A 27,998-nucleotide genomic window follows, 5' to 3' on the forward strand; every position below is an offset into this window, starting at 1 on the left:
AGATGGATATTACACTGCAAAATTTACACTTTATTTTATGTCTATCAGTAATTGAATGGAAACATTTCACACATCTCTTTTATTGCATTTACTGCAATTATTTACTGCCCCCTATATGTTATATTAATATTTTTTGGAGTGAAATTCCCACAAAATGCACCTTTAGTCTCCCTTGGAACTTCCATGTCAGTTATTCGTGCCTGACTGGAAATATTGGCCACATTCAGCGTATGTGATTTCACTAAACTGTGTTTTATTCATCCAGTTTAGTGATAAAATCTGGTATTGATTTGCAGTCACTTGATCACAATACAAGGTCTCGTAAAAATATCTCAGGTCTCATGACATGAAAAAAAACCTAATTATTTTATGCTCAAATATTTATATAAAGTAAATATTAAGGACATTTAAGCATTTAATTAAGCTTAAATGTCTTAAATGTTTACTTTATGTATATATTTCTGAGCCGTGAGAGCTTTTAATTAAGCTGTGCCACATGATTTTTCACGATTCAGCTTGAAATCCTTTAAAAACAACAACAATAATAATATGATCGTCACTTAGTGAAAAGCTTCAGCTCTGACAGAAACCGAGTAGGAGAATCCGCCTTCTTCCTCCAACCGAAAACTGACTTCAACGCAGTCGACGATTCAACAAAGCACGTTCGGTGACGACAAATCACGACATCCAATCAGCTCTCACTGCGGCTCGAGCGCTGACCTCCCTTTACGGTATTAAGTTTGACAGACAGACGCGCTAAGGATTTACTACACAGTGACCGGAGGCTGTTTGACTGTCAGATTCTGGACTGTTTGGATCTACAGCAGCTGCAACGATGGTCGATGCTTTCTGTGCAACATGGAAACTGGTGGACAGCCAGAATTTTGATGATTACATGAAGGCACTTGGTAAGCAACAACTAAAAGGATCTGTTTGTGGCAACAATGCACTGTGGACCACAGCTCACTTGTGTAAAGTAGATCATATTTGCTCGAATGTTAATCTTTTAACGGGAAATTAATACATAAAATCCGCTTTTATCATTGTCTTAACTGGTGTGGGTGATTCTGCGTGATAAAAGGCACTGCTCAGAGGAGTCATCCCTTTTTGACAGGTGTTGGTTTTGCCACAAGACAAGTGGGAAATGTCACCAAACCCACTGTAGTGATCAGCCAAGACGGGGACAAAGTGGTGGTGAAAACTATGAGCACCTTCAGGAACACTGAGATCTCCTCCAAACTGGGAGAGGAGTTTGATGAGACCACACCCGATGACCGGCATGTCAAAGTGAGCTGAGACCCTTTGGGGTTTTTTTTTGTGTGTTTTTTTGCCCACGTAGGTCACACCGAAGAGTATTTTTCATCAGTTTGGCTCAACAAAATGTTCTTATTGCAGTCGACTTTCACCATGGATGGAGACAAACTGGTGCATGTGCAGAAGTGGGATGGAAAAGAGACCAAATTCATCAGAGAAATCAAGGATGGCAAGATGGTGATGGTGAGAATTCCTTACTTGGGTTTCAAGTGTGTCACTCTCTGTCATGCACGTATGCTTACGCATGGTTCGTAGAAATCATATGAATATTGCAGCTGATTGCAATATTTCTAATATACGTTGTTTTTTTTTTGTCTCCCTCACAGACTTTGTCCTTTGAAGGGGTCCAAGCTGTGCGCACGTACGAGAAAGCCTAACTGGACCGCCCATTTGTTGCACTGTGAAAGATCGACAATGTTCTTTTTTAAAAAAAACAAAAACAAATGTTCTTTTAAATGCGTGCAGTGATTTGCACTTGATTCGTTCTTGTAAACCTTGATACATATTTTTGGGAAAATCTTTTGTAAGTTCTTTTATAAGACATTCTAAACTGTGAAGGGCCTAAACTTGTGAAGGAAAAAAAAGGGAAAAAAAAAATAAAGTACTTTTTCAAACCTTCGTGATGCCATTCATGTGATGATGTTTCTGTCAGCTGTGTATGCACCGATATATAAGTTCTGTTCTAAAAATGTGAGGCTAAACGGTGGGAACAGTACTGTCCCTGTGATGGGTCACTTCCAGGTGACAGCTGCAGTGCTGGCGAGCTACACACACATGTGCGCGCACACACGCACGCGGACACACGCACACACACACACACACACACACACACACACACACACACACACACACACACACCAGTGTGACCATTGAACTCGTGAGAGTGAATGTCCTTGAGTAACCCCCAGATGGTCAGATTGAAGGAGGAGACAGAGGGGGTGGGGTGATAGTGATGTCACTTGCCTCGGGATAATCTGCTTTAAAATGTGGTGTCATTACGTAGTGGCATCATTCGATGGTTCGGACCAACCGTGACTGAACGCTGCTGCTGGCATGACAACGATGACAGAGCACGGTGCTCAGGATGGACACCTTTTTTATATAAATACATTATCCTTCGCAGTCAGGAGCTGACGTCTAAAAATAGTCAACTAAACCCTACTAATCCCCCACAGTTTTTCTACAACATCATTTCAGGCAACCTTTCCCACATTTTAAGCAGCGTTTCAATGCCTCCCTCCCTCCCTCCCTCTGTGCGGCCCTGTGAGTTGTGTCTAGCCTACTGAATACCACCACTACAAGTGATCATTCTTCTCATCTCAACACACAGACTGCCAAGTTTTGACCCACCTCTGAATAGACCGCCACACAAAAGAAACTGGGGTAACTGGAGTGGAACTCATTCGGCCGTTGCCCACTGAATTAATTGAAATTAGACACACAAAAAAAAAAAATCAGTCTGTCCTGCAGTTGCCAAAAATTCAACTCTAAACTGAAGTTTTAGTTGAAGTGTTTGTCACAGCGGGACAATCGCAGACTTTGTACAGTTCGAAAAGGGAGCTTATCGTGGTCCCGGGGAGAGAGACTGTGAGAAGTAGTAGTTTAGTGTAGCTTGTTCTGTCTTCCACTAAGCGTCCCAGGAGTTATCCTCATTGTGTGGAATCTGTGTCAGTGGTGTAAACTGACCTGTAGTAACCTCTCTGGCCTCATTAGCGATATACAGTGAGAAGACCTGACCGTTTCTATTCCCCTCAATTAATTTGTCTCATTCACACTCACATACACACATGGAAGTATGTAGACTGGCAGGTAGGACACCACTCCCCCTCTTCTCCCTGCTGATTTAAGGCTAAAATCAGATACGAAGACCAAATAACTCATCATAACGAATGAGATCATCAATCTGTCAATGACTCTGATCATTGAGGATGCAATAAGGATGAGGAGGAAACACTTATTAGCTCCAATTTCAATTTATGTCGAAAAATATGAGAAGAAAGTATTGAATTTGAATTACAGAATATGAACTGTATTACGGAGGTGTGTTGTATTCAGATCACAATTCAATACCATAACCCAGGGGAAAAAAAAACAATCTGCCTTTTTTTCCTGTATTCACGATTTTTTTTTCATGAAAAGTATCATTCCTGCCATGTTTCTCTGAGTTAAAAACGCATGTTTTCATATAAAGAAAAAGAAGCCGGGGGAACCAGTTGCTCGTTCAACTTCAGAAATCAGAAAAAAAAAGGTCAAAAATATGTTCTCTAATGCAAATATACGTCATTAACCATTTTTTTTCCACTCTTCTGGTGCAATTTACGTGCGTTAATTTGCATTTGTGCATGCATATGAATGTCGCCTCTTTGTTCGTAGGGTTTAATCCATTTTGCTGACTTAATACTATAAATATTCTCGTTTTATCTGTTTGCTGTGTATTGTATCATATCGTCTATGAATCTGAATATCGATAAAATCTATAATAGAACTGTGGTAGACTGTCAAAACCATCGAGCACGAGAGACCTGCTCCCGCGTTGAAACTGTAAAGCAGTGATGTAACGGCAAGTAAAACGTTATTAAATCTTAATACTCGATAATAATTGAGGCAAAACTGAAAAAAATGAAATAATTACATGTTATTCTTTGTTCAGCGCTCTTCATTACCTTAACATCAACAACTGCACGGACCTCAAATGAATGCGGTCACCTGCGACGCCAGTTGTACTAAAGTTTTTGTAGTTGTTGTCGATGTTGTTGTTGTTGTTGTTTTGTGGCTTCGCGATGTGCTTCTTTGGGAAAGAGACAAACATACACAAAAGTACATTTTTTGTTTTAATGTTAAATAGTTTTTGCAAGCACAATTAAGCTCTTTCTTATCTGTTGTTCCAGCAGTTTCAGTCGTGGGGGGATGTATATTTACAACCAGGTTACTTTAAATACATTCATATTTTATAGTTGCAAATGTCAGATAGTCTTCCTGTATTGCTATCATAAATCATTTCAAGTATTAAGTGATGTCATGAGAGTTTAGGGCAATAAATATCACACTGGCTTTTGGGAGAATGACATAAAACTCCACACACATCATGCACATTTCATTTAAGAACTAAAGATACAGATCAGTGAGATTGTTGACATTCATTGATTGGTAAAATAATGTTCTTAAAGTTCAAATACAACACGAGTCAAACGAATATTTAAAAATCAAATAAAATACACCTCTCTTTTGTCACGATTCATTGAAATCTCGTGTTTAATCCGATCATTCAGACATGAGGTTGGACGGCGTCATCGGTGAAAATGGCGGTATCAAAAATCCAGAACAGTTCGTAAAACCTGAACTCACCGTTAGCTGCGGAGGGTTGTTTGCATTCTGTATCAACTATCATTCGCGTCTGTAAACGCCAGTAAAGCGACAGTAAGTGTCGTATGCGCGGCATATAGGAGAAAATATAATATCCGTAACCAAACATCAGGTACTAAGAAATAACGAACCGGCTCTGAAATCATCTCGCCACCCATGTGATGCCTTCCACAACAACTTGGAGTACAATCACATGTATAATCAACAATGTAAATATGTATTTGTTACATAAATGCTAGCAATAATAGACTTCATTCTCTCCATGCACACCGTACGGAGAGTTCAAATACGCGGTAACAGTATTGAAATCCCTCTGAAAGCATGCGCAGTGGTCTGATATTTTCTTTTCAGATACTTGAACTTGCATTTCACCCAATCACGAGTCATGATTTGAAATCAGTGTGTTAAAATATACAAATATTATTAGGTTAACAACTCTTTACTCTTAACCCTATGGGCCTATGCAATCACGCGGTTTCAGTGCTGATCATCATGCAGCGCTGACTTTCATTCTCACCAGTAACCGCATTTCTAGCAAGTATCTGAGATATTTGGTATCAGGACCTCTCTGGAAGCACGTTCTACAGATCACGTGTGCAAAACACTCACATAATATAAATCCTGTTTATATCACGTTGCTGAATTACAGCACAGTTGATACAAGATGTCATTACAACATTTGATCGTGGTTAAAAAAAAATAAAAAAAAAATCAGCATGAAAGTTAACCTGGAAATATTTCCGGACTTTAACTTTCTCTTAGAACCGACTCAGAAGGTTTCCCTGTGCACTCAGACTAGCAGCCACTAACCAACGTCAGTGACCGTGCAGTTTTGGTCTGTTTAGGAATTCCAGAGATACTCTGATCCTTGATGGTAGGAACAGTAAAAAATAAGCTGGTGCACTTGTCTGGATGGTACGGTAAAATAAGACTTTCAATATCGATGTTAGGTAGTTTTCCATCAGCGGAAGTTTGGGAGCTCTCATATACAGTACACGGTCATTCCTTTTGACACATATGGATGAAAAACCAACAAAACAACAACAAAAAATATGCACGTATCTTCTTTTTACGAATGCTTTGAGCAACAAAAGAGAATATCGAGAATTTTATGAGAAATCTATAAATGCCTAATTTTTTTTAATCCAAGGGCTCTTAAAGCAAGATTAGATGAGCACAAAAAAAAAAACCTTAAATACACAAAACAATTTATGTCTTACAACTGTACAAACAACTTTTCAAGTAAATGTGGACTCAAAGGAACTGACTTGGTTCGGCGCTTGTGTCCATATTTGTACCCTGGTTTGTTGGATGCAGTTTGATTACACGAGTCTGCTGTGAGGATTTAAATGAATGATCCATTAAGGATAGTACAGTACATTGTAGATACTTCAGATTCATCGATTCTCATATTCCTGTTATATCCAGTTCAAAAAAATAATCAAAAAGTAAAAAAAAAAAAGAACAAAAATGGAAAGGAATGACACTGGCTGCATGTGTTTGGTACGAGAGCTCAACCAAAACTGGAAATAAAATAAAACGGTCCATCACATAAATTCCGCCCGTCATCCAGAGTTGACCGCTGAAGACCAACCATGAACAGCACGCCGTGTTTCAGCGCAGGGGGGTTGTGATGATGCGACCTCGTCATTGTCAGTAAATGAACTAAGCTGTAACCTGCAGGCTGGATTCAGACGGATGCTTCAAACCTGCAGCGGTGAGAAGGCGTAGAATGGAAACTGGGCCTCGTCCTCATCGATGAAGAAACACTGGAAGTAGGGCATCTCGTCTGTGAAGGGAGTGACAGTACACTACAATACTGCAGTACAGTTTAGTACAACGCGTACCTCACACTCAGAGAGGAGACTGTTCTTGTACATGCTTTTACGATGAGCTCATGCACTCACCTTCTGTAAGGAAACTGTCTGACACTGCAGGCTCTGCTGATAAAACAACATCACAATGATCAGAAAGTAATACAGTGTGGTTAAATACAGAACAACCATGCAGTACCTTTGCCTTTCTCCTCCTTGGCAACTTTTTTCTCCGATTTTTCTACAACAAAAAGACAATTGTATCCAGTGATACAGTTACTACATCTCCGTCGATACATTTTGCACTCTATTCAACAATCCTACCTTTTCTCGCAGGCTCCTGTATCTCTTTGAGAACTCTTTCTTCTGTCGATAGCAACAAAAACAAATGTCATAAACTCCATCCCGACTTCTGCTGGTAGAAATACTTCAGACATTTTTCCAATCTGATGCTAACGTTCAAATTCGACAGCACGTTTGTACCTTTAGCTTTCTCTGGCTTGGCTGCCTTCTTCTCTACTGTTTTGTCTGGAAAAAAAAAAGTACATGGTGACGTGTCACATTTTTAGAAATGTATTTTTTTTTATTAACAATCAAGATACGTTTCTCTTGTCCGATGTAAATAACGACTATTCACACTCAGTTGAAATGAGAGGGATTTTCTTCTCTCCAAAGGTGATTCATCTCATATCGAAGACTTCATTCTATAAGCGGTCATCGCTGATTGGAGTCTGTACCTTTCGTCCCTGCAGCAGCTTTTTCTTTTGGAGTCTCCTGGTCTGTGAGGAGAAAACAGTTAAGATCATTACACCGAAAATAAAAGACTCCCTTTAAAAAAAAATAAAAAAAATAATTGCAGCACTTCTCAATGCTTGCAGCGGGTTGCTATAGCAGCTATAACCGGAGTCGCAGAGTTAGTTTTTGATGCATCTGAGAGTGCACAGAGCCAGAAATGCTATCCAAACATTGCCTTTTTTTTTTTCTTCCCCCTGTTGAGAATCAAATCGACTTCATCCAGATAACATTTGCCCATCATCCGTATTGGCTGGGTTGAATGGCATGGTTTTGTTTGGTTGGTGAGGCGGGTTTTGAAAGCCATAACAAATCTTTGCATATCGTATGTAGCAAATCTACCAACACGACCTGCTAAAAGTGATTCTTCACTCAAAACATGTATTTGGCTTTTCAGGTAGATCGTTTTTAGTTTTTGTAACACTTTGGAAGGGTTACAGTCGGTGGTAACGGGGCACCGTTAACTTCATGCTCAATACATGTTGCTTACTCAGTGTTGCAGTATCACTAAGAAGTGATACAGCAGGGGAAAAAAAACAACATCTTTTGGGTTGAAGTATCACTTTAGTATCTGCAGCCTCTACAAGCCCGGCTCCTAGGAGTCAACAGCTGGTTGTACTGTGCAGTGAGGTTCTCTACCATCGCTTCTGCACTGTTAATGTCAGGCAAAGTCAGAACGTTTGCAAAATACAGCGAACTACATTTTGTCAGATCACTTTAATCACAATTGCACACTGGTTATTCTGGATTATATCCACTGCTTCTACCGAACCATCACTTCTGTACCTTTCTTCACATGTACTGGCTTGACCTTTTCCTTCAGCAAGGCTGAGCCAGGGGGAAGAGGTCATTTAATAAACACCCATTAATGAGTACGCATGGTATATAGTTACAGTTTATCAAAGGATAATGTCTAGTTAGCACCAGTAGTTTTTTTTTTTTTTATTAACTTAAAAATGCTGTTGTACCTTTTGTATCAATTGCTTTCTTCTCTGGAACTTTGGACTCTGAGTAGGTAAGAATGTATATTTGTTGATTAGAAAAGGCTTAGTTTTACTGTTGCTGATTAAATAAAAGTATTTCCTACAATGATAGTTGTTAAATACTTTGGCTACAACTTCTGAGACGCATCTACCTTTTTTCCTTGACACTGATTTGATCTTTTCCGTCTTTGGTTCAGCCTCTGGTTTAGAGGGAGCTACTTTAAATGAAAAACAAGATTTTTTTTTTGTTTCCAGCTGTTTTTTTTTGTTGTTTTTGTTTTTTTTTAGTTTTGGAATTTTCAAATCCTCCAAAAAAAAAAAAAAATACATAGAATACTTTGTATTTTTCTTTTATTTACCTTTCTTCTCATGAACTGGTTTAGGCTTCTCCTTTGTGACCTGGGCTTCTGAATGTAATACAGGTTGGAATTCATTTTGATTGTTGTGTAGAAGACACTTAAATAATGACTAATGGAGAATGCATTACCTTTTCTGACAGGAACCCCCTTAGCAGCAGGTTCTAAGGAAAAAAAATGAAAAGGTGAATATTAGTCGCCTCTGATAATTCTTGCTGATCTACTGGCATCACACTTTGATAGACACATTTTTGTAGACTTATTGTGAAATGTGTTCATTCGAGGGTTAGAAATGTCACAGTGTTTGTCTTTTAAAATACAGGAAATTGAATAATTGCGTGAAGTTGATTTTCTATCTGAAAAACGGAACAATCCACCAACAGTGTTTTCCATCGACACCTTTCTGTAAGGTTTTTTTCTTTTTCTTTCAGAGCAGCTTCTGCATTAAAAAAGACATTTAAGAAAAAAAAAGACAATCTGACAAATTGGAACAACAGGGAAAAATGACACAACTAACAGTGATAGAATATGGTTTAAGTAAGGAAATATGTTCGGAAAAATTCAGCGCACTTTTAAAATATCTGAACACAAAAAAAAGACAATAAGCTAAATAGTTACAGTTATTAGATTATCACAATGGATTATGAATCTGTTTTTGCCAACAGCAGCACTGCAGGTGGTTTTTCCACGGCGGAGGCTGTTTGAAAACTACAAAGCCCCACTTGTGCTGCGTACCTGTCTTCTTTTCAGCCGGAGCAGCTTTCGCCTTGGTTCCAGCTACGATAGAATCACATGTAATCCCATTAAATGTACTTCACATGTAGGTGAGGATTAAAATACTGGTCCGTATGTATTTAAAGACCCAGGAGGAACAAACCTTTGGTGGGAACAGCTGGCTTGACCTTCCCCCTGACAACTTCAGCTGGGAAAACAAATAGCAACAAAAATGATTTGTTGCAGTCTGTAGCTTATTCCTGCTACGCTGAACTGCACAAATGAAACTGAGGGTATTAACATCTGCATACTGACCTAAGTGGAGGTTGTTGGCAGAATATTAATATATTCATAAACACACAAACAAAAAATAGTCGTAATAATTTGACCAGAGATCTTTGTTTGCTTTTTCTGTCCGTGCATTTATTTGTGCAGCCCCAGTTTTGTTATTATTACGTGGACAGGAATGCTGACGCACAAATGCGTACCTTTCCTCAATGGCTCAACCTTTAGTTTCTCTTTTGTTAGAGAAACATTTTTCTGCAGGGCAGCTGTTCCTGCAAGTAAAAGCCGTGTTAGAACAAATGTCTTGATTATTCAAACATGAAGCTCAACGTCGGGTTCGAGTCCTCTTACCTTTAACCACTGAAATTGGTTTGGGCTTGAGAGGAGCAGGCTCTAAAATAAAGAAGTTGAGAAGGTTTAAGTTTAGATAAAAGAAGGGATCGGGTATGAAACTGCAAGAATAACCCTTACCCCTCTTTGTTGCAACCGCTTTGGGCTTCAGTTTCAAAACCTCTGCTGCAAGAGAAAATGTATAAATTCATAATGCGTGAAGACCAAATACCTTGAAGTTTTGTTGAAAATTGAACATGTGTCTTTGCGGATGCTGCTTGGAATTTCTCTTTTGACTTGATGACACAAATCTATAATGCAAATACATCAGGGTAAGGAAAGATATAGAAATATACCTTTCTTGACAGGCACTACTTTGACCTTCTCTTTTGCCAGAGAAGCGTTTCTGGCGGGGCCTTCTTGTTCTGTCAACAGAGATACACCGTGAAATCACACACACACACACACACACACACACACACACACACACACACACACACACACACACACACACACACGTTACTGGAGTTATTTCATGACATGGACCAGCCGTACTTTTCTTCAAGATGACTGGTTCGGGCTTTTCTTTTGGAGCAGCCGTCTCTGTTTGTTCAAACACAACAGAGTTTGCTTGCCTCAGCATGGCTGATAAAAGTAGCACCAGTGGGTTTACAATCCAATAAATGTTATCTTACCTTTCTTGGCAGGAACTGCTGGTGTTTTCTCCTTTGGAACAACTGTGTCATAGAATAGGGCATAAAGGCAAGTTAGAGGAGTTTACATGCTAACTTGAAAGCCCATCCATCCATTTTCTACTGCTTATCCTGTTGAGGGTCACAGGGGGTGGAGCCTATCCCAGCAGGCTTCAGGTAAGAGGCGGGTTCACCCTGGACAGGTCGCCAGTCCATCACAGGGCCAACACATATAGACAGACAACCATTCACACTCACAGTCACACCTACGGTCAATTTAGAGTATCAATCAGCCTCGTCCTCTCTTGATGTCTTTGGACTGTGGGAGGAAGCTGGAGTACCAGAGAGAACCCACACAGGAACAGGGAGAACATGCAGACTCCACACAGAAAGACCCCGTTCTGGAGCCAGGACTCAAACCTGGAACCTTCTTGCTGTGAGGCAACAGTGCAGACCACTGCACCACCGTGCCACCCAACTTGAAACCTTGTCATGTTAATATAGTGTGTATCATGCAAGTACAATGTTATATTGTATGTAAGCAACCCTGTAGTCCAGGTAGGAAACACATCTCTCAGACTATCCATTTTCAGGTATTCTAAAACGCACTCAAAAATGAAAATTCAGCAGTTTGAATGATACACATTGTGCGTTTAGGCAACACAGACATCTTTAAATGTACCTTTCTTTAAGGGAGCTGGTTTGACTTTGTCTTTGGCAACTTCAACAGCTAAAAACACAGATAAAAGGGAATATCATGAAAGTAAAAGTCACATAACACTTATAATCTTCACCTTTCTATAGAAAAAGTGATCATGTCATTACCTTTCTGAACAGGTGTGGGTTTGGCCTTTGGTTCAGAATCTTCGGCAGCTACGGAAAAACATATCAAAGTAACATTATGTAGTTTCTCTGAGCAGCAGCTGCATGGTGGTAAAATACAAATCTACTAATTTGAGAATTCTGCACTAGGAAGTGAAAACTGATTCCAGATGATATAACTGACTATTAGACAACTAAACTGAGAAATGGAAACATGATTGAACAGGAGCTCATGGTTCACGTCTTTACGTCTTCTACACCTTCTACGCTGATATGATTTCGGAGGAGACGTAGAACTGGATCTGATGGTTTCACACCGTGTTAGAAGAGGTATGCGCTTGCTTGGATTTCTCTGCAAATATCCGCTACGGTATTTTTGTCTCAAACTTGATAGCCCTACTGGGAATCCTGAGCCGGCTTCTGGTTCCTGAAAGCAGCACTCCAAGCTAGTAGGGGGTCTAATGCCCAGTTAGCTCCAATGACATTATGTAAGAACAGATATTCCGAGCTACATCGGTGTACCATTAAAATGATGTCAACACCATTTTTGGTTTGAAAAAAAAAAAAAAAAAAGGCCGGGCAATACTTTAAAACAGTCCGAACGATGTTTTTTTTTTTTTTTAAGTGAATATCATCATCTTGCAAATATGCATTCTTGGTAAAGGCGTGTGAGATCGATCTTACTTTTCTTTGAGGGTTTTATTTCATCCTTTTTCTTCACCTCTTCAATATCTAAAGGATCAGAATAGAAAAAGTGCTGATATCATCTGTTTGTCGTTGTTTTTATTTTAATAAAAAAACAGAACTATTATTAGTTTCTTAAGTCTAAACTTGGGGTGAAAGATGGCGATGTAAGGATGTTCACTATTTGGGTTGTGACTTCTTTTAGTGTATTCCCCTCTGAGTGAGAAAGAGGTTCAACGGCAGCATCAGTGAGTGAAGTACCAGCTTCTCCAGGTTAGGGTTGCATCTGCTTCGTTTCCTTCTTGGACTCTTTGGGAGCTTCAGCTCGTGAAAAACGATGTCATCAATAAACCCTTAAGCGTAGAACGCTAATTATACGTGAATTAATAACCTCATATGTGGAGAACAGATGAAACGTCTCTGGAATGTTAAATATCATGACAAAAAGATACTTAATTTTCCAATACACATTTTTGAGGGAATTCTAGTTTCCGTTCATCTAAAGACTTGACATGAGAAAAATGGCATTTTTATGGAATTACATGAAAACAAAAATGCTGTTACCTTTCTTTGTAGGTACTGGTGTCACTTTCACCTTTGGAACTTTTGGGACCTCTATTAGAGGATAAGATTAAACATAAAATTCACGACATAGTTTTAACTGCACATGCGTCCGCCGTGACTGGAAATACGAGAATCCGATAACAACGATGCCTTTCCAAACAACCTTCCCGAGATTACAACTTTGAAGCTCAAAGCTTATTTTCCGGTCACACGCTGCATTAGATTTTTATGTTTATTTTTTTTGAAACTTCTCTACAAACTGCAGCCTCGCGGTTTGTTACCTGCTTTTGTGACGTTCAGATGTTCCTTCTTCAGGATCGGAGCAAGTTGTTTTCTCACAGGTCTCAGCACCCGTACAGACTTCTTGGGTTCCTCAACTGTTAAGAGGGAAAAAGACATCTCACTGGAGCGCAGGATGTATCACTGCAAAAGCTCCATTTCTTGATGTCTTGACCTGCTCTCCTACCTGGTTTAGTAACATTGAGAACTTCCTTCTTCAGAAGGGGTGCAACCTTCCTCTCAACTATTTTAATCTTCCTCTCAGCCTTTTTGGTTTTAGCATCTGGTACAAAAAGGAATAAAAGGATTACAAGTTTGTGGATTCCTATCTGATTGAGTCTGGCATCTCAAAATAAGGAGTTGTTATAATGAGGACTTGCTCAGAAAGATTGGGATTGTCTTGCCTGTGATGATGTCTTTCTTCTTGGCATCTTTTTTGTCTTCTACGGGAGCCTTGACTTCTTTCTCCTCTTTAGCAGGTCTTTTCTTTGAGATCTTTGGTTGTATCTCTTTTTCCATCTTTTCTTTTTCTTCCTTTCTGGTTGGTCGGGGAGGTTCTCTTTCTTCTTTTAAGGCTTTCTCTGGAAGTTTTATTTCTTCTTTATGTGGTTTTGTCACATTTTTCTCTTGACCGGGTATCTTTGGTTCCACTTTTCTCTCTTTTTTGAAAGGCCTGATCTCATCTTCTTTCTTCTCCGTTGCTTTGACATCTTTCTCATCTTTCAGTGGTTTCTCCTCTTTCTTGTCTTTAGACAGTTTCTTGATTTCCTTCTCTACTTTTGGAGGTTTCTTTTCTTTGGGAAGTTTCTTGACTTCTTCCTCTTCTTTGAGAGGCTCCTTGACTTCTTTCTTTTCTTTGGGATGTTCCTTGATTTCTTTCACTGCTTTGAGAGGTTTCTTGACTTCTCTCTCTTCTTTGGGAGTTTTTTTGGTTTCTTTCTCTTCTTTGACAGGTTGTGGAGGTGGCACGACCTCTTTCTTGTCTTTGGGTGGTTTCACAGCCTCCATCTCTTCTTTTTTGTCTTCCTTAACGTCTTTCTCATCTTTGAGAAGCTTCTCAGTGACTCTCCATTTCTTATGATGTTTTGTTATTTCTTCCTCTTCTTTGAGAGGTTTCTTGGCTTCCTTCTCTTTTTCGGGATGTTCCTTGACTTCTTTCTCCTCCTTTAAAGGTTTTTTGGGTTCTTTCTCTTCTTTGAGAGGTTTCTTGACTTCTTTCTCCTCCTTTAGAGGTTTTTTGGGTTCTTTCTCTTCTTTGACAGGTTGTGGAGGTGGCACGACCTCTTTCTTGTCTTTGGGTGGTTTCACAGCCTCCATCTCTTCTTTTTTGTCTTCCTTAACTTCTTTCTCATCTTTGAGAAGCTTCTCAGTGACTCTCCATTTCTTATGATGTTTTGTTATTTCTTCCTCTTCTTTGAGAGATTTCTTGGCTTCTTTCTCCTCCTTTAAAGGTTTTTTGGGTTCTTTCTCTTCTTTGAGAGGTTTTTTGGGTTCTTTCTCTTCTTTGAGAGGTTTCTTGACTTCTTTCTCCTCCTTTGGAGGTTTCTTGACTTCTTTCTCCTCCTTTGGAGGTTTTTTGGTTTCTTTCTCTTCTTTGACAGGTTGTGGAGGTGGCACGACCTCTTTCTTGTCTTTGGGTGGTTTCACAGCCTCCATCTCTTCTTTTTTGTCTTCCTTAACTTCTTTCTCATCTTTGAGAAGCTTCTCAGTGACTCTCCATTTCTTATGATGTTTTGTTATTTCTTCCTCTTCTTTGGGAGGTTTCTTTTCTTCTTTCTCTTCTTTGAGAGGTTTCTTGGCTTCCTTCTCTTTTTCGGGATGTTCCTTGACTTCTTTTTCTTCTTTGGGATGTTCCTTGACTTCTTTCTCCTCCTTTGGAGGTTTTTTGGGTTCTTTCTCTTCTTTGACAGGTTGTGGAGGTGGCACGACCTCTTTCTTGTCTTTGGGTGGTTTCACAGCCTCCATCTCTTCTTTTTTGTCTTCCTTAACTTCTTTCTCATCTTTGAGAAGCTTCTCAGTGACTCTCCATTTCTTAAGATGTTTTGTTATTTCTTCCTCTTCTTTGGGAGGTTTCTTTTCTTCTTTCTCTTCTTTGAGAGGTTTCTTGGCTTCCTTCTCTTTTTCGGGATGTTCCTTGACTTCTTTCTCTTCTTTGAGAGGTTTCTTGACTTCTTTTTCCTCCTTTGGAGGTTTTTTGGGTTCTTTCTCTTCTTTGACAGGTTGTGGAGGTGGCACGACCGCTTTCTTGTCTTTGGGTGGTTTCACAGCCTCCATCTCTTCTTTTTTGTCTTCCTTAACTTCTTTCTCATCTTTGAGAAGCTTCTCAGTGACTCTCCATTTCTTATGATGTTTTGTTATTTCTTCCTCTTCTTTGGGAGGTTTCTTTTCTTCTTTTTCTTCTCTGAGAGGTTTCTTGAGTTCTATCTCTTCTTTGAGTGGTTTTTTCACTTCTTTCTCTTCTTTAAGGGTATCCTTAGGTTCTTTCTCTTCTTTGAGGGGCTTCCTAGGTTCTTTCTCTTCTTTTACAGCTTTCTTATCTTCTATCGGTTCTTTGAGAGGTTTCTTGGGTTCTTTATCTTCTTTGAGGGGCTTCTTGACTTCTTTCTCTTCTTTTACAGCTTTCTTATCTTCTTTCTGTTCTTTGAGGGGCTTCTTGATTTCTTTTTCTTCTTTGGAGGGCTTCTTGAGTTCTTTCTGTTCTTTGAGGGGCTTCTTGGGTTCTTTCTGTTCTTTGAGGGGCTTCTTGATTTCTTTCTCTTCTCGGAGGAGCTTCTTGGGTTCTTTCTCTTTGGGGGGCTTCTTGACTTCTTTCTCTTCTTTGGGATGTTCCTTGATTTCTTTCACTACTTTGAGAGGTGTCTTGACCTCTTTGTCCTCTTTTGGAGGTTTCTTACTGTCTCTCTCCTCACTGAGGGATTTCTTCATTTCTTTCTTCTCTTTTAGATGTTCTTTAACCTCTCTTTCGTCTTTGAGAGGTTTCTTGACTTCTTTCTCTACTTTTGGCTTCTTTTCTTCTTTCTCTTCTTCAAGTGGTTTCTTAATTTCTTTCTTTTCTTTGAGGGGCTTCTTGGGTTCTTTCTTGTCTTTAATAGCTTTCCCGTCTTCTTTTTCTTCTTTGAGGGGTTTCTTGACTTCTTTCTTTTCTTTGAGGAGCTTCTTGGTTTCCTTCTCTTCTTTAAGAGCTTCCTTGTCTTCTGTCTTTTCTTTGAGCGGTTTCTTTACTTCTTTCTCCTCTTTGGGAACTTTCTTGATGTCTGCCTCTTTTTTCAGAGGTTTCTTAATTTCTTTCTCTTTCAGGGGCTCTTTAACCTCTTTCCCTTCTTTGACAGGTTGTGGAGGTGGCACGACCTCTTTCTTGTCTTTGGGTGGTTTCACAGCCTCCATCTCTTCTTTTTTGTCTTCCTTAACTTCTTTCTCATCTTTGAGAAGCTTCTCCGTGACTCTCCATTTCTTATGATGTTTTGTTATTTCTTCCTCTTCTTTGGGAGGTTTCTTTTCTTCTTTCTCTTCTTTGAGAGGTTTCTTGGCTTCCTTCTCTTTTTCGGGATGTTCCTTGACTTCTTTCTCCTCCTTTAGAGGTTTTTTGGGTTCTTTCTCTTCTTTGAGAGGTTTCTTGACTTCTTTCTCCTCCTTTGGAGGTTTTTTGGTTTCTTTCTCTTCTTTGACAGGTTGTGGAGGTGGCACGACCTCTTTCTTGTCTTTGGGTGGTTTCACAGCCTCCATCTCTTCTTTTTTGTCTTCCTTAACTTCTTTCTCATCTTTGAGAAGCTTCTCAGTGACTCTCCATTTCTTATGATGTTTTGTTATTTCTTCCTCTTCTTTGAGAGATTTCTTGGCTTCTTTCTCCTCCTTTAAAGGTTTTTTGGGTTCTTTCTCTTCTTTGAGAGGTTTTTTGGGTTCTTTCTCTTCTTTGAGAGGTTTCTTGACTTCTTTCTCCTCCTTTGGAGGTTTTTTAGTTTCTTTCTCTTCTTTGACAGGTTGTGGAGGTGGCACGACCTCTTTCTTGTCTTTGGGTGGTTTCACAGCCTCCATCTCTTCTTTTTTGTCTTCCTTAACTTCTTTCTCATCTTTGAGAAGCTTCTCAGTGACTCTCCATTTCTTATGATGTTTTGTTATTTCTTCCTCTTCTTTGAGAGATTTCTTGGCTTCTTTCTCCTCCTTTAAAGGTTTTTTGGGTTCTTTCTCTTCTTTGAGAGGTTTTTTGGGTTCTTTCTCTTCTTTGAGAGGTTTCTTGACTTCTTTCTCCTCCTTTGGAGGTTTTTTAGTTTCTTTCTCTTCTTTGACAGGTTGTGGAGGTGGCACGACCTCTTTCTTGTCTTTGGGTGGTTTCACAGCCTCCATCTCTTCTTTTTTGTCTTCCTTAACTTCTTTCTCATCTTTGAGAAGCTTCTCCGTGACTCTCCATTTCTTATGATGTTTTGTTATTTCTTCCTCTTCTTTGGGAGGTTTCTTTTCTCCTTTCTCTTCTTTGAGAGGTTTCTTGGCTTCCTTCTCTTTTTCGGGATGTTCCTTGACTTCTTTTTCTTCTTTGGGATGTTCCTTGTCTTCTCTCTTTTCTTTGACAGGTTTTATTATTTTCTTCTCCTCTTTGAGAGGTTTCTTGACCTCCTTCTCTTCTTTGAGAGTTTGTGGGGGTTGCACAACCTCTTTCTTGTCCTTAGGTGGTCTCACGACTTCTTTCTTTTCTTTGTGCTCTTCCTTAACTTCTGTCTCTTCTTTGAGAAGTTTCTTGGTAACTTTCCATTTTTTATGATGTTTTGTTATTTCTTCCTCCTTCTTCAGAGGTGTCTGAACTTCTTTCTTTTCTTTGGGGGGCTTCTTAACTTCTCTCACTTCTTTGTGATGTTCCTTGGCTTCTTTCTCCTCTTTGAGAGCTTCCTTAACCTCTTTCTCTTCTGTGAGAGGTCGTGGAGGTTGCCTGACCTCTTTCTGAAGAGTTTCCTTGAATTCTCTTGCTATTTTAAGTTGTTCCTTAACTTCTCTCTCTTCTTTGGGAAGTTCTTTCACTTCTTTCTCTTCTTTGAAGGGCTCCTTGGCTTCTGCCTCTTCTTCAAGATGTTCCTTGGCTTCTTTATCTATTTTAAGACGTTTCTTGATGTCTTTCTCTTCTTTGAGAGGGGTCATAACCTCATCTTTGTCTTGGGGTGGTTTCACGGCCTCCTTCTCTTCTTTGTGGTGTTCCTTGACTTCCTTCTCATCTGTGAGAGCTTTCTTGTCATCTATATCTACTTTGGGACGTTTTCTGGTGACTTTCTCTTTTTTATGTCCGATCACTTTTTTGCCTTCTTTAGGAGGTTCCTTGACATCTCTTTCACGTGTGTGTAGTTTCCTTACCCTTTTTCTGTCCTTGGTTGTTTTCCTGTCTTCTTTCTCTTTTTTTGTCGGTACCTTCTCTTCTTCTTTCTCCTCTTTTGGCGGTACCTTCTCTTCTTCTTTTTCTCGTTCTGGAGTTTCATCTATTTTCTCTTCTTCAGACTCTTTCTTCTCCTCTTCCTGGCCCTCCTCCTCCTCCTCCTCCTCAGATGGCATCTTTACTTCTGTCTCCTCTTTGCTGGGCTTCTCGTCTTCTTCTTTCTCTTCAGAAGGTTGTGGTTCTTCCTCAACCAGGAGTTTGTCTAAGAGATGATGAAGATATACATTTTTTTCATTCAACGTGTAATCAAGTGTAATGCTCAAAGCTATCTTTTAATTCACCCACATGTGATTTAAGTTATCATAAAAGCTTGTTTCACTGTTGGCAGATAAAATCAATAAGCTTACACGTGGAAATATGAATTCTTTTTTGTAATAATACAGTATTGTTTCTTTAACAAATACGACTACCTGCAGCCTCCTCCGCCGGCTTAACTTCTTCTGGTTTTAGCTCAACGGGTTTCTCAGGTTCTGCATGTATGTGTTCCTCGTCCTTTTCGGTTTCTGTGTCTTTATGGTCTGTATTGATAAACAATAATAATGATAGTAAAAGTTTGTGCCTGCGTGCATGGAGTGGAATCCATTTTTCACAAAATTGTACCAAATCATGACATGTTATTAGAATATTGGGACATCTCGCCGGGCTTTGAGGTTCGAGATTACCTTCTTTAAGGGCATCTTCAACGTCTTGTGTTGTCTGTCCCTCCTCTGCCTCTTTGTGAACTGAAGCAATTCATCAGAGATTCAAAAATACACGGCAGTTACATAAACAGCGCCGTTTCCTCTTTTGTAAAATATTGTATCGTACGATCATGACAGCGGATCATGCTTGCATAAGCACAATAAGCGCAACACACAGTCGAAAACGTACTTCAAGGTAGACAAAGTTCAAAAGATAGAGATGTACATGAAAGGACATTTTAGCTGATATGGTAACTCATTGAGAGGGTTGATTAAATGTAGTAAAGGTCAAGACAGCAATACACCAGTATGTTGATTAATGTCTTCATCCAGAGGTTCTTTTTTCTGTTCATGACTTCACCCGCCTGCCTGCTTGGGGCAATGACTGTGTCCTTTAAAAAGAACACTTATACAAACATAGTTAGCACACCAACAGTGAGAAGCAATGATTCACAGGCGCTGGAACTTAATATTGTGGAGAACCTCTCACAGGGCTATTAAATCAGGGCGTTTTCACCATCGCCATCATCCTCAGATTGAAATAAAATTGGATTTCCTCATTATGTCCGTCTTCATTTTCTATTTAAGAAAAACTCAAATGGCGAAGCTAGTTTTTTAGCATCACAGTAATGCTGCTTTAACTGTACTGTATTAAAAACTATTTATTTGGACTCAAAAGCAGTCAGAGCACTGTAATGAAACTAAGTAATACTCCATACACTACTGAAAATTAGGTTGTAATAACTTCAGTCACATCACAACTGTCAGATTAAGTGGATTATGCTAAACATCCACAATGTCAATCCAACATTCCCAAACATTTTCATGACCAGTTAAAACACGTAAAGGTGATGACAAGTGAGTGATGATGATGATAAATAGTATTATACCTTCTTTGTATGCGGCTCTGGATCCCACACTTCTGACTCGCTTAAGGGGAATATGAACCTTCCTCTGTCGATTTGGTTCACTTTTTAAGTTCTCACTATTGTTGTTGTTCTCATCGTGATCATCGGGGATGTCAGCATTTTCATCTCCATCATTAATGGGTGTTAAAATCACCGTCTCTTTGTCATCCTCGTCGTGGGGTACAGGTATGAAGCTGTCATCACTGAGGTTTTCAGAGGACAGAAGATCAAGGTTTTGGATTGGCGGCTCCGTTCCTTCGTTTTCATCTTCTTTGACCTGTTTTCCCTCTTCTTCCACTTCTAGAGCTTCATCATCAGTTTGAGCTTTGACACCAGCATCTTCATCTCCATGGAGGTCTTTCTCTCTATCATCCTCATGGTAATAACCATATTCTTCATTGACGATAGCTTTTTCAGTGGCCTCTTCATCCTCCTGCTCATCTTCTACCAGATCTTCTGTTTTGGTTTCTTCCTCCTCCTCCTCCTCCTCTGCCTTCCTCTCCTCTTTCTCCTCCACCTCATTTTCAACCTCATCATCTGTTTTTGTCTCCACGTCTTCCTCCTCGTCCTCCCCCTCCTCCTCATCTTCTACCAAAACATCTACCATTGTGGCATCCTCTTCCTCCTCTTGCCGTAGAACTTCACCCATATTGGTCTCCTTGTCTTCCTCATCTTCTTCTAAAGCATCTACCATTGTTGTCTCCCCCTCCTCCTCCCCTTCCTCCTCTTCATCTTCTGTTTTGGTCTCCTCCTCCTCCTCCTCCTCCCCTTCCTCCTCTTCATCTTCTGTTTTGGTCTCCTCCTCCTCCTCCTCCTCCCCTTCCTCCTCTTCATCTTCTGTTTTGGTCTCCTCCTCCTCCTCAGCTTCGGTCATATTGGTCTCTTCCTTCTGCTCCTCCAAATCCAATAAAACATCTACCAATTTGGTGTCATCCTCGTCCTCATCTTCCACTTCATCTTCATTTTTTGTCTTCTCCCGCTCATCCACATCAGCCACCAAAACCTCTGGTATTTTATTGTCCTCCTGCTCGTCATAGTCATCGTCATCTTCTTTTTCTTCTTCTTCTTTTTTGATTTTCATCTCCTCCTCCATCTGAAGTGTGAAATCGTCTTTGGTCTCCTTCACCTCCTCTGCCAACTGACCCTCTGTTTTGGTCTCCTCCTCGTCCTCCTCCTCCAACACCTCTGATGTCAACTCCTCCATCTCTAGCACCAAATCAACTTCATCTTTGGCCTCCTTCTCCTCCTCATCTTTTAATTTTATTTCTTCATCATACAACAAAATGTCTGCATCTTTGAGCTCCTCTTCCTCCTCTTCTACCGCATCTTCTAGTCCATCTGTCTCCTCCTCTTCCACCTCGGTCAGTGAATCTTCCACGACATCTTCTTCTGTTTCCCCTCCCTCTTGATCTTTGCCATCATCCTCCAGTTGTAATTCCTCTCGCTCTTCATCCTCCATGTGCAGTTCAATCTCCCCCGTTTTAATTCCTGCTTCCTCCTGCTCCTCCTCAGTATCAGCCACCTCTTCTGCCTCCTGTTGTTTCTCATCCTCTGCACTGTGATCAGCATCTGGTGATGATTCAGGTTTTGCATCTTCGATGTTTTCATGGCTCACTAGTGATGTGATAGCGACAAATTTAATCTCTCTTTTGTTTCATTTTGTGTATTTCATGATTAATATACTGGAAAAAACGCATGACTACCATGGGCCTCTTCCTCCTCCTCCTCCTCCTCCTCCTCCTCCATCTTTATGTGTGGGGCTTCACTTAACTCTGGAGCAGCTTCATCAACAGCAGAGTACGTCATCTCTGTAACTGTATCATTAAGCCATGTGACCTCTACATTTCTTTATATCTTTGGCAATTTAATTACAAGTCATTAAGATATACTGGGGATAAGATAAGATGTGATGAAATGGAAAATGGGGAAGCTTTTACAGCATAATATTGTACACACACCACATGTGGAAATTACTGATGGCTCCCATTTCAGGTTTTTACATTTTTTTTCCACCTGTTCTCCCAGTTTTTCTTCCTAAACTCAAACTCTTCAATATCCCAAATGATAAATGCCAACTTTTGATACATGTGGTGTATGTTTTTATGCTCAGACGAAAGGTGATTCAGTACAGACAATTCAAGTAACAGGGTATGATAGATGTTGAAACTGTTAGAATACAGATGTGAGTCAGTCATTCGTAAAACGGTGCTCAGACAATGAAGGGAGGAGCATCATTGCATAGATATTAAAATGTCCGTCACAAAAGAAATATGTCCATGCTCCATATGACACAGAGTTTACAACTTCTTCACAAAACATTATGACTGGAAACAAAACAAATTAACGTCAAGACACATTTCACATGAGTTTCATTTCAGTATATAAATTCAAAGACCTGTCAGTGTGAGAATGCATGTAATCACAAACCCAGAAGAACTTAGATGCATACAGAAAGGAAAGTACGAAATACACGGTAGATGTAATGCATATTTATTCATGCAGAAGGATTTTTATGGGCTTTATTCAAATAAGGCCGACATATACTACATACATGGTATTGCAGGCATGCAGTTTGCTTGGTAAGATGGAAACAAAAACAAAAAAAGGTGCCTTTTCATGAGAAAAGGCAGTTAAAACATCTATGCACACTACAGTAGTTGCAGCAGGCACGCAAGGGATCAGTAGAAACTTTGTACATGGAAAATAAATGGAATCTCTTACCTTTTTCCTGAGGTGGCAGAAATTCACCTACATTCCAAAGAAGGTATAACAAATCAATGACAATGGAAATTATACAATACATCATTTAAAAAAAAAAAGAATATCGGTACGTACCTTTTCGTCTTACCAAATTGATCTCAGATGGAGAAGCTGCAGCTTCATCTAAATAAAGACAAATTAAACAAAGTCTGTATTCGCCACATTTTGAAATTCCCTTCAGAAAAAAGTTCAGAAATTTATTTTAAAAGTGAAACCTTTTTCATTCACTACATTTACAACTGGTGTGGCAGGTTGACCTGAAACAAGAGGGGGGGAAAAAAAAGATTTTATAGTCAAAGTATTTATTTTTTTTTAATCACTTGTGGCACCACTTGACTTTATTAAAAAAATGTTCATAAGGAACGCCAACAAACGTGCCTTGATCGCTGACGAGCATGCTCGACATGTAAGCCAGAAACAAATCCTTCTTGTCTGTAAACTCCAGCACAGCATCTTCGACGACTTTCATGGGGTCAATAGATACTTCCGGCAAGATCCCTGAAAAAAAAAAAAATCAAAGTGAGTCAAATCTCTTTACATTTTTAACCTCTTAATGTGCAGTAGGACATCAAGCCAGACCTTGTTCGCCCATCAGAGAAGAGGAAACGTAGCTCCCAAGCAGATTTATCTGCTCCGTGGTGATTTCTTTTGTTCTCGTCACAACTGTCATGGGACTGAATCCCACAGCACGCTGGATACCTGATCAACAGACGCACCGAAATATTTAGATCCAATGATATTTAAAGTATTGTAGTTGGCTGTTAGAGGATAAGGTACCTTTCAGTGTGTCCAGTATTACATCCAAGATTGCACATAGTACACCCTGGATGTATTCTGCTGTTCTGCTCATACAGTCATTAGTAACCCTGAAGACATTTCTACCGAGTACCACAGGGTCAATGAAGCTAATGTCAGTAGTTCCTGAAGAAAACAAACAGGTGAAAGCCCACCGCAAATGCATTATAAGGCTTATTAAAAAAGATTACGTAACAATCAGTGACTTTAGTAACTTCTAGTGAGCATTTTAATGTAAGAAATAAATACAAAATATAAAGCAGGTACCTTTTATTATATCCAGTGCGCTGTCAACGATGACACAGAGCATGTCCTGGATGCAGCCCCCTACTTTGTTGAAAGTATCATTTACAGCACTGAAGGCGTCTCTGCCAATTACCACTGGGTCCATGAAACTAATATCAGTGGTTCCTGAGGATAAAACAGATAAGAACATATATGTAAAACAAATAGTGTTGACTGCTTTGTCACAGCCATGTTGTTGATGTTTGTTGTTGAAGGAACACATCAATTTTGAGAGGAATAAAGCTATTTTTGCAGTCCTCCCTAGTGCCAGACAAGAAGACAGAAACCCTCCTGTCTTGTGCACATACATTAGAGACCAGAGACTAGCTGACCGCTAGTTAGCTTAGCATAGTTAATGGTAAAATCTGTCAAAGTCATCCGATACAATCTTCACTGAAACTTCAAACTTTTGTTAGGAAATATGATTCAAAATCATGGGACATTTTAATTTTAGAATCAGATTCGTAGTCTGAACTACTTTCCTGACTCTGCGCAGTGATTTGACCCTGTGCCTCCAAACTTCAGCCAACAAAATAAAACTGGTGATTTGTGACTTGAAGGGTGACTGCTGCTACTAATCATAGTCCACTTTATATCTTTACTTCTAGTGTAATCAAGATCCATGACCTAATCTATTTGATGACTTTTAAAAAAGATATGCTTGCTAATAATTCCCCTCCAATAACATTCATGATGCTAAGCTAACTAGAGGTCAGCTGATCTCGACTCCCTAATTCATGAACAGAGGAGAGTAGGGTGTCTATCTTCTTGTCTGGCTCTGGGGAGGATGACTAATGAGCATATTTCCTGAAAAAGTTGGTGTTTTCCTTAAAGAGGTTACACATTAGGCAACATTTTAGGAGATTGAATACCTTTAACTACATCCAGAATAGTGTCCAAAATGTCACAGAGCACATCCTGGATGTAGCCCCCCACTCCACACATGAACTCATTAGTAGAACTGAAGACACCTCTGCCTATTACCACCGGGTCAATGTAGCTAAGGTCAGTTTTTCCTGAGAACAACACAGAAAATTGTGAGAGGAAAAAATAATAATTAGGGGTTAATACTAAAGCAGGCAACCAGGAGGTACATAAACACAGACAAAATCTGACTTAAAACAAAAACAATTAGTCTTTTTACTCATGTAATTAACAAAACTTTTAAGTTATTTCTATGGACTTGAAAAGAGGAAGGCAAATAGATTACAAACCTTTCGTTATGTCCGTTATAGCATCCAATGTAGCATCCACAATAGCACAAAGTGTTTTCCTGAAAGACCCCATCACTCCACCCACCAAGTCGTTAGCGGAATGGAAAGCTCGTCTACCAATGACCACGGGGTCAACATAACTCAGGTAGAAGTTTCCTGCAGGGTTTGGAAGATTGCGAGAAAGATGTCAGCATCTATTATCTTGTTAGAATTGCGCATTATTGTTAAGAATATCTTTTCATACCCTCTTCATCTGAAAAATATCGAACAAATTCATTCTTCGCTGCTGCTATTTCCTCTGCTGTGTAAGCGGCAGCTGCCATGGGGTCACTTAGATCAGGGGCACATTCTAGGGGTCCAGAAATGAGAGTCAACTATTGCAGTATTTTCACTTAAATATAAGTCTTATTTGAGTTATGCATGCAATAAGTCCACATGTGTACCCTGAAACTTGTTAAACAGACTGGATACTTCATCCACAGCATCGTTCACAGCTTGCACAGGGTCGGTGATGATTTGTTGAATGTCTGAGAAACAAATGTTTGGTTAATTCTCCACGTCTGAAGACAAAAGAAAAGACATTTATAACAAGTGGGGTTTTTTGGGGTTGTTTTTTTTTTTTTTTTTTTTTGGTGACTCACCTGGGACTGCTTTGTACTCCACAAAGTCAAACATCACCACACCCACGACCAGCCAGGACAGCAGAGCAACCAGAGCAACCAGCAGCTCCACGGACACTCGCACCTTCCTGAGGAGCCCCAGAGCTCTGGATTCACCTGCTGCTTCAGGGTGGGGGAAACAAAAAGAAGCTGAAAACTTGATAGTTGTGACCTCATTTTTAAAAAACTTTTCAATTAGATATTGCTGTTTAGTCGCTTTGGCGGAAAATGCTCTTAATAACCTCCACTAATCAGGCTGTGTTTTCCCATTTTGTTGGGTTCTTTGTTTCTCTGTCAGCAGTCATAAACAACTGGAAAGGTTTCAATGAAATTCTGTGGAAAAATGCACTGTGGCCTGCAAACTGTATATTAGTATATGTTTATGTTAAGCTAAAAAAAAACACACTATTACTATTAATTGTTTAATGTATCCATTTTATATAACTGAGGATATACTTTAGATTCTATATATATTTTTTTTAGATTTTCCTCGCTCCTTTTATTCATCAAGTGCATTTGGTTTTATTATTTTAAGGCACTTTGCAATGTGTTTCGAAAGGTGCTGCGTGAATACATTTTTCTATTATTGCTATTATTATCGTTATCATTATTATCATTATTATTACACAACTAGAGCATGAGCCACCTGTTGTGTAACAAGATATCATATTTCATTCACTCCAAAGTAGTATGTAAAAATTACAGACAAATCTATTTCTGTAAATGTTCCGCTCAGGCACTACATTTATTTGTGACGATAAACAAATTTAATCCGATTTTATTTTTTTCATTTCTATCGAATGTTTTAACCTGGGAAATCTTGATGTATTGGTCTTAAAACTTGTTGTTTTGTGAATCGTTCATTACAGTTTGACAAAGGAGCATATCCAGTCCACTGACCTGCCGTCGGTGGGTCCTTCTTATTATCGCTCAGTGAATCTTTAAAAAGGTAAAAGAAGATCCCAGCACAGTGCTTGAATAACAAATAAACACATATTGGGTCCGTAGCTGATGATGTCATCTTGTTCATGACAAAGAGGGAACGTTCACTGAACTTTAACAAAACGGAACCGCTTGCTTTCATATTAATTTGAAAACATTATTATTATCATGGCTTTGTCAAATCTCTGAATCAGGATGTAACTGCAGGACACATGGAGACAACTGTTGTCTTCCAAAGTCTTGTTTCCTCTCTCGTTGTTGTCTCACCTGTCAGCTAAATCCAGACAGGTGAAGATGGTGTCTGGCTTGATCGGGGAACTTTGGATCACTAATGGAATGAATCCCCTGTTGATTATGTTACTAATGTTGATGGATCAGAATGAAAATTATAAATTCGTCAGGGCCCAGCTGTCTGATTTGAACGGTGACCTCACCGCGTATTTACATGAAGGACTGTTGCTGAGCAAGTCCTCCTGAAATTTAACCATGTCCTCGCCGTCAACGGCTAAAAGCGTGAAAGTCGCGGCTTGGTTTTACTATTCAACTGGAATCTACGGCCAACTGTAAATAAACTCTAAGCGTGCCTGACTCGTGAGCAGTTTCCTCATATACAAATACTGCATTAAAAACCACGGCATGTCCTTTGCTGAGCTGAACTTTTCAGAATAGACAGCTGGTGTCACTATTTCAAGACAAATCTCCTCAGAAGTGAAAGAGCTTGGTTTATTTGAGCCCTGAAGACAACTGATTTGCTTGTAACGTGTCATTTGTTTGTTAAAATTACATATGAAGTCTCATGACATAGAGCAATGAGAGGTTGTGAGAGATTAATTCCAGGCACGGCTCATATCACAGGAGGGCAGCACTCGTGCTACATGATATACTGTATTTATAGCTCCCGACTTTCAACACATTCTCTGTAGAGGAGGCACCCATCAAAACACTGTCATTTATTCATCATAAAGCATTTAAAGTTGAGGATTGACCTGTAATTGTTGCTCATTTCAGCAAATGTGTAGGCTCCTACCTTCAGCCATGATGTGGAAACAAGTTCAGGTATAATCCTTTGATTCAGGAGCAAAGCCTCCTTGTGCAGTACTGACTGGAAACTGACAGCTTCAGTCGATCCAGTCAGCCTCCACTTCTCCGCCAGTTAGTAAATTATTCCATTTTTACTTGGCAATCACAATCTTGTATCTTCATCAGTGTAATCCACAGGCTGAACTTCTACGAGACAAAAAAAAAGAAAATACCCCCCCAAAAAAAGGATAATTAAATAAAAAAAAACTGCTGGTTCACAGGTGAATTTGGAGCTGCCTGTATGGCAGCTTTGCAGAAGGTGGGGTGGGG

General features: G+C 39.6%; 2 protein-coding genes across 2 annotated transcripts; one reads left to right on the forward strand and one right to left on the reverse strand.

Moving 5' to 3' along the window:
- Window positions 1-740: 740 nt before the first annotated feature.
- On the forward strand, window positions 741-1,932 carry fabp7a (fatty acid binding protein 7, brain, a). The gene is made up of 4 exons (XM_086183475.1): window positions 741-908; window positions 1,115-1,287; window positions 1,396-1,497; window positions 1,641-1,932. Exons 1-4 carry the CDS (start codon window positions 836-838, stop codon window positions 1,689-1,691), a joined length of 399 nt encoding a protein of 132 aa, XP_086039601.1. The 5' UTR covers window positions 741-835; the 3' UTR covers window positions 1,692-1,932.
- A 2,236-nt stretch (window positions 1,933-4,168) lies between these two features.
- On the reverse strand, window positions 4,169-27,997 carry LOC147246394 (uncharacterized). Its single transcript, XM_086181948.1, has 40 exons — window positions 27,676-27,997; window positions 25,689-25,829; window positions 25,491-25,574; window positions 25,292-25,396; window positions 25,048-25,203; window positions 24,706-24,849; window positions 23,816-23,959; window positions 23,531-23,674; window positions 23,333-23,452; window positions 23,132-23,251; window positions 22,969-23,010; window positions 22,829-22,876; window positions 22,610-22,741; window positions 21,697-21,807; window positions 20,823-21,649; window positions 19,976-20,552; window positions 19,068-19,127; window positions 18,813-18,923; window positions 13,397-18,607; window positions 13,180-13,275; window positions 12,995-13,090; window positions 12,714-12,764; window positions 12,150-12,197; window positions 11,469-11,516; window positions 11,326-11,373; window positions 10,647-10,688; window positions 10,308-10,376; window positions 10,093-10,137; window positions 9,973-10,014; window positions 9,825-9,893; window positions 9,500-9,544; window positions 9,358-9,399; window positions 8,754-8,786; window positions 8,626-8,673; window positions 7,229-7,270; window positions 6,975-7,019; window positions 6,816-6,857; window positions 6,691-6,732; window positions 6,585-6,620; window positions 4,169-6,466 (listed from the first exon to the last, which is right to left on the reverse strand). The coding sequence occupies exons 1-40, from the start codon at window positions 27,683-27,685 to the stop codon at window positions 6,381-6,383; spliced, it is 9,402 nt and encodes a 3,133-aa protein (XP_086038074.1). The 5' UTR covers window positions 27,686-27,997; the 3' UTR covers window positions 4,169-6,380.
- Between the last annotated feature and the right edge of the window lies 1 nt (window position 27,998).

This window comes from Aulostomus chinensis, chromosome 17 (genome assembly GCF_037954235.1).
Source record: "Aulostomus chinensis isolate RoL2024-O1b breed Wild chromosome 17, RoL_Achi_v1.0, whole genome shotgun sequence".
NCBI lineage: Eukaryota > Metazoa > Chordata > Actinopteri > Syngnathiformes > Aulostomidae > Aulostomus > Aulostomus chinensis.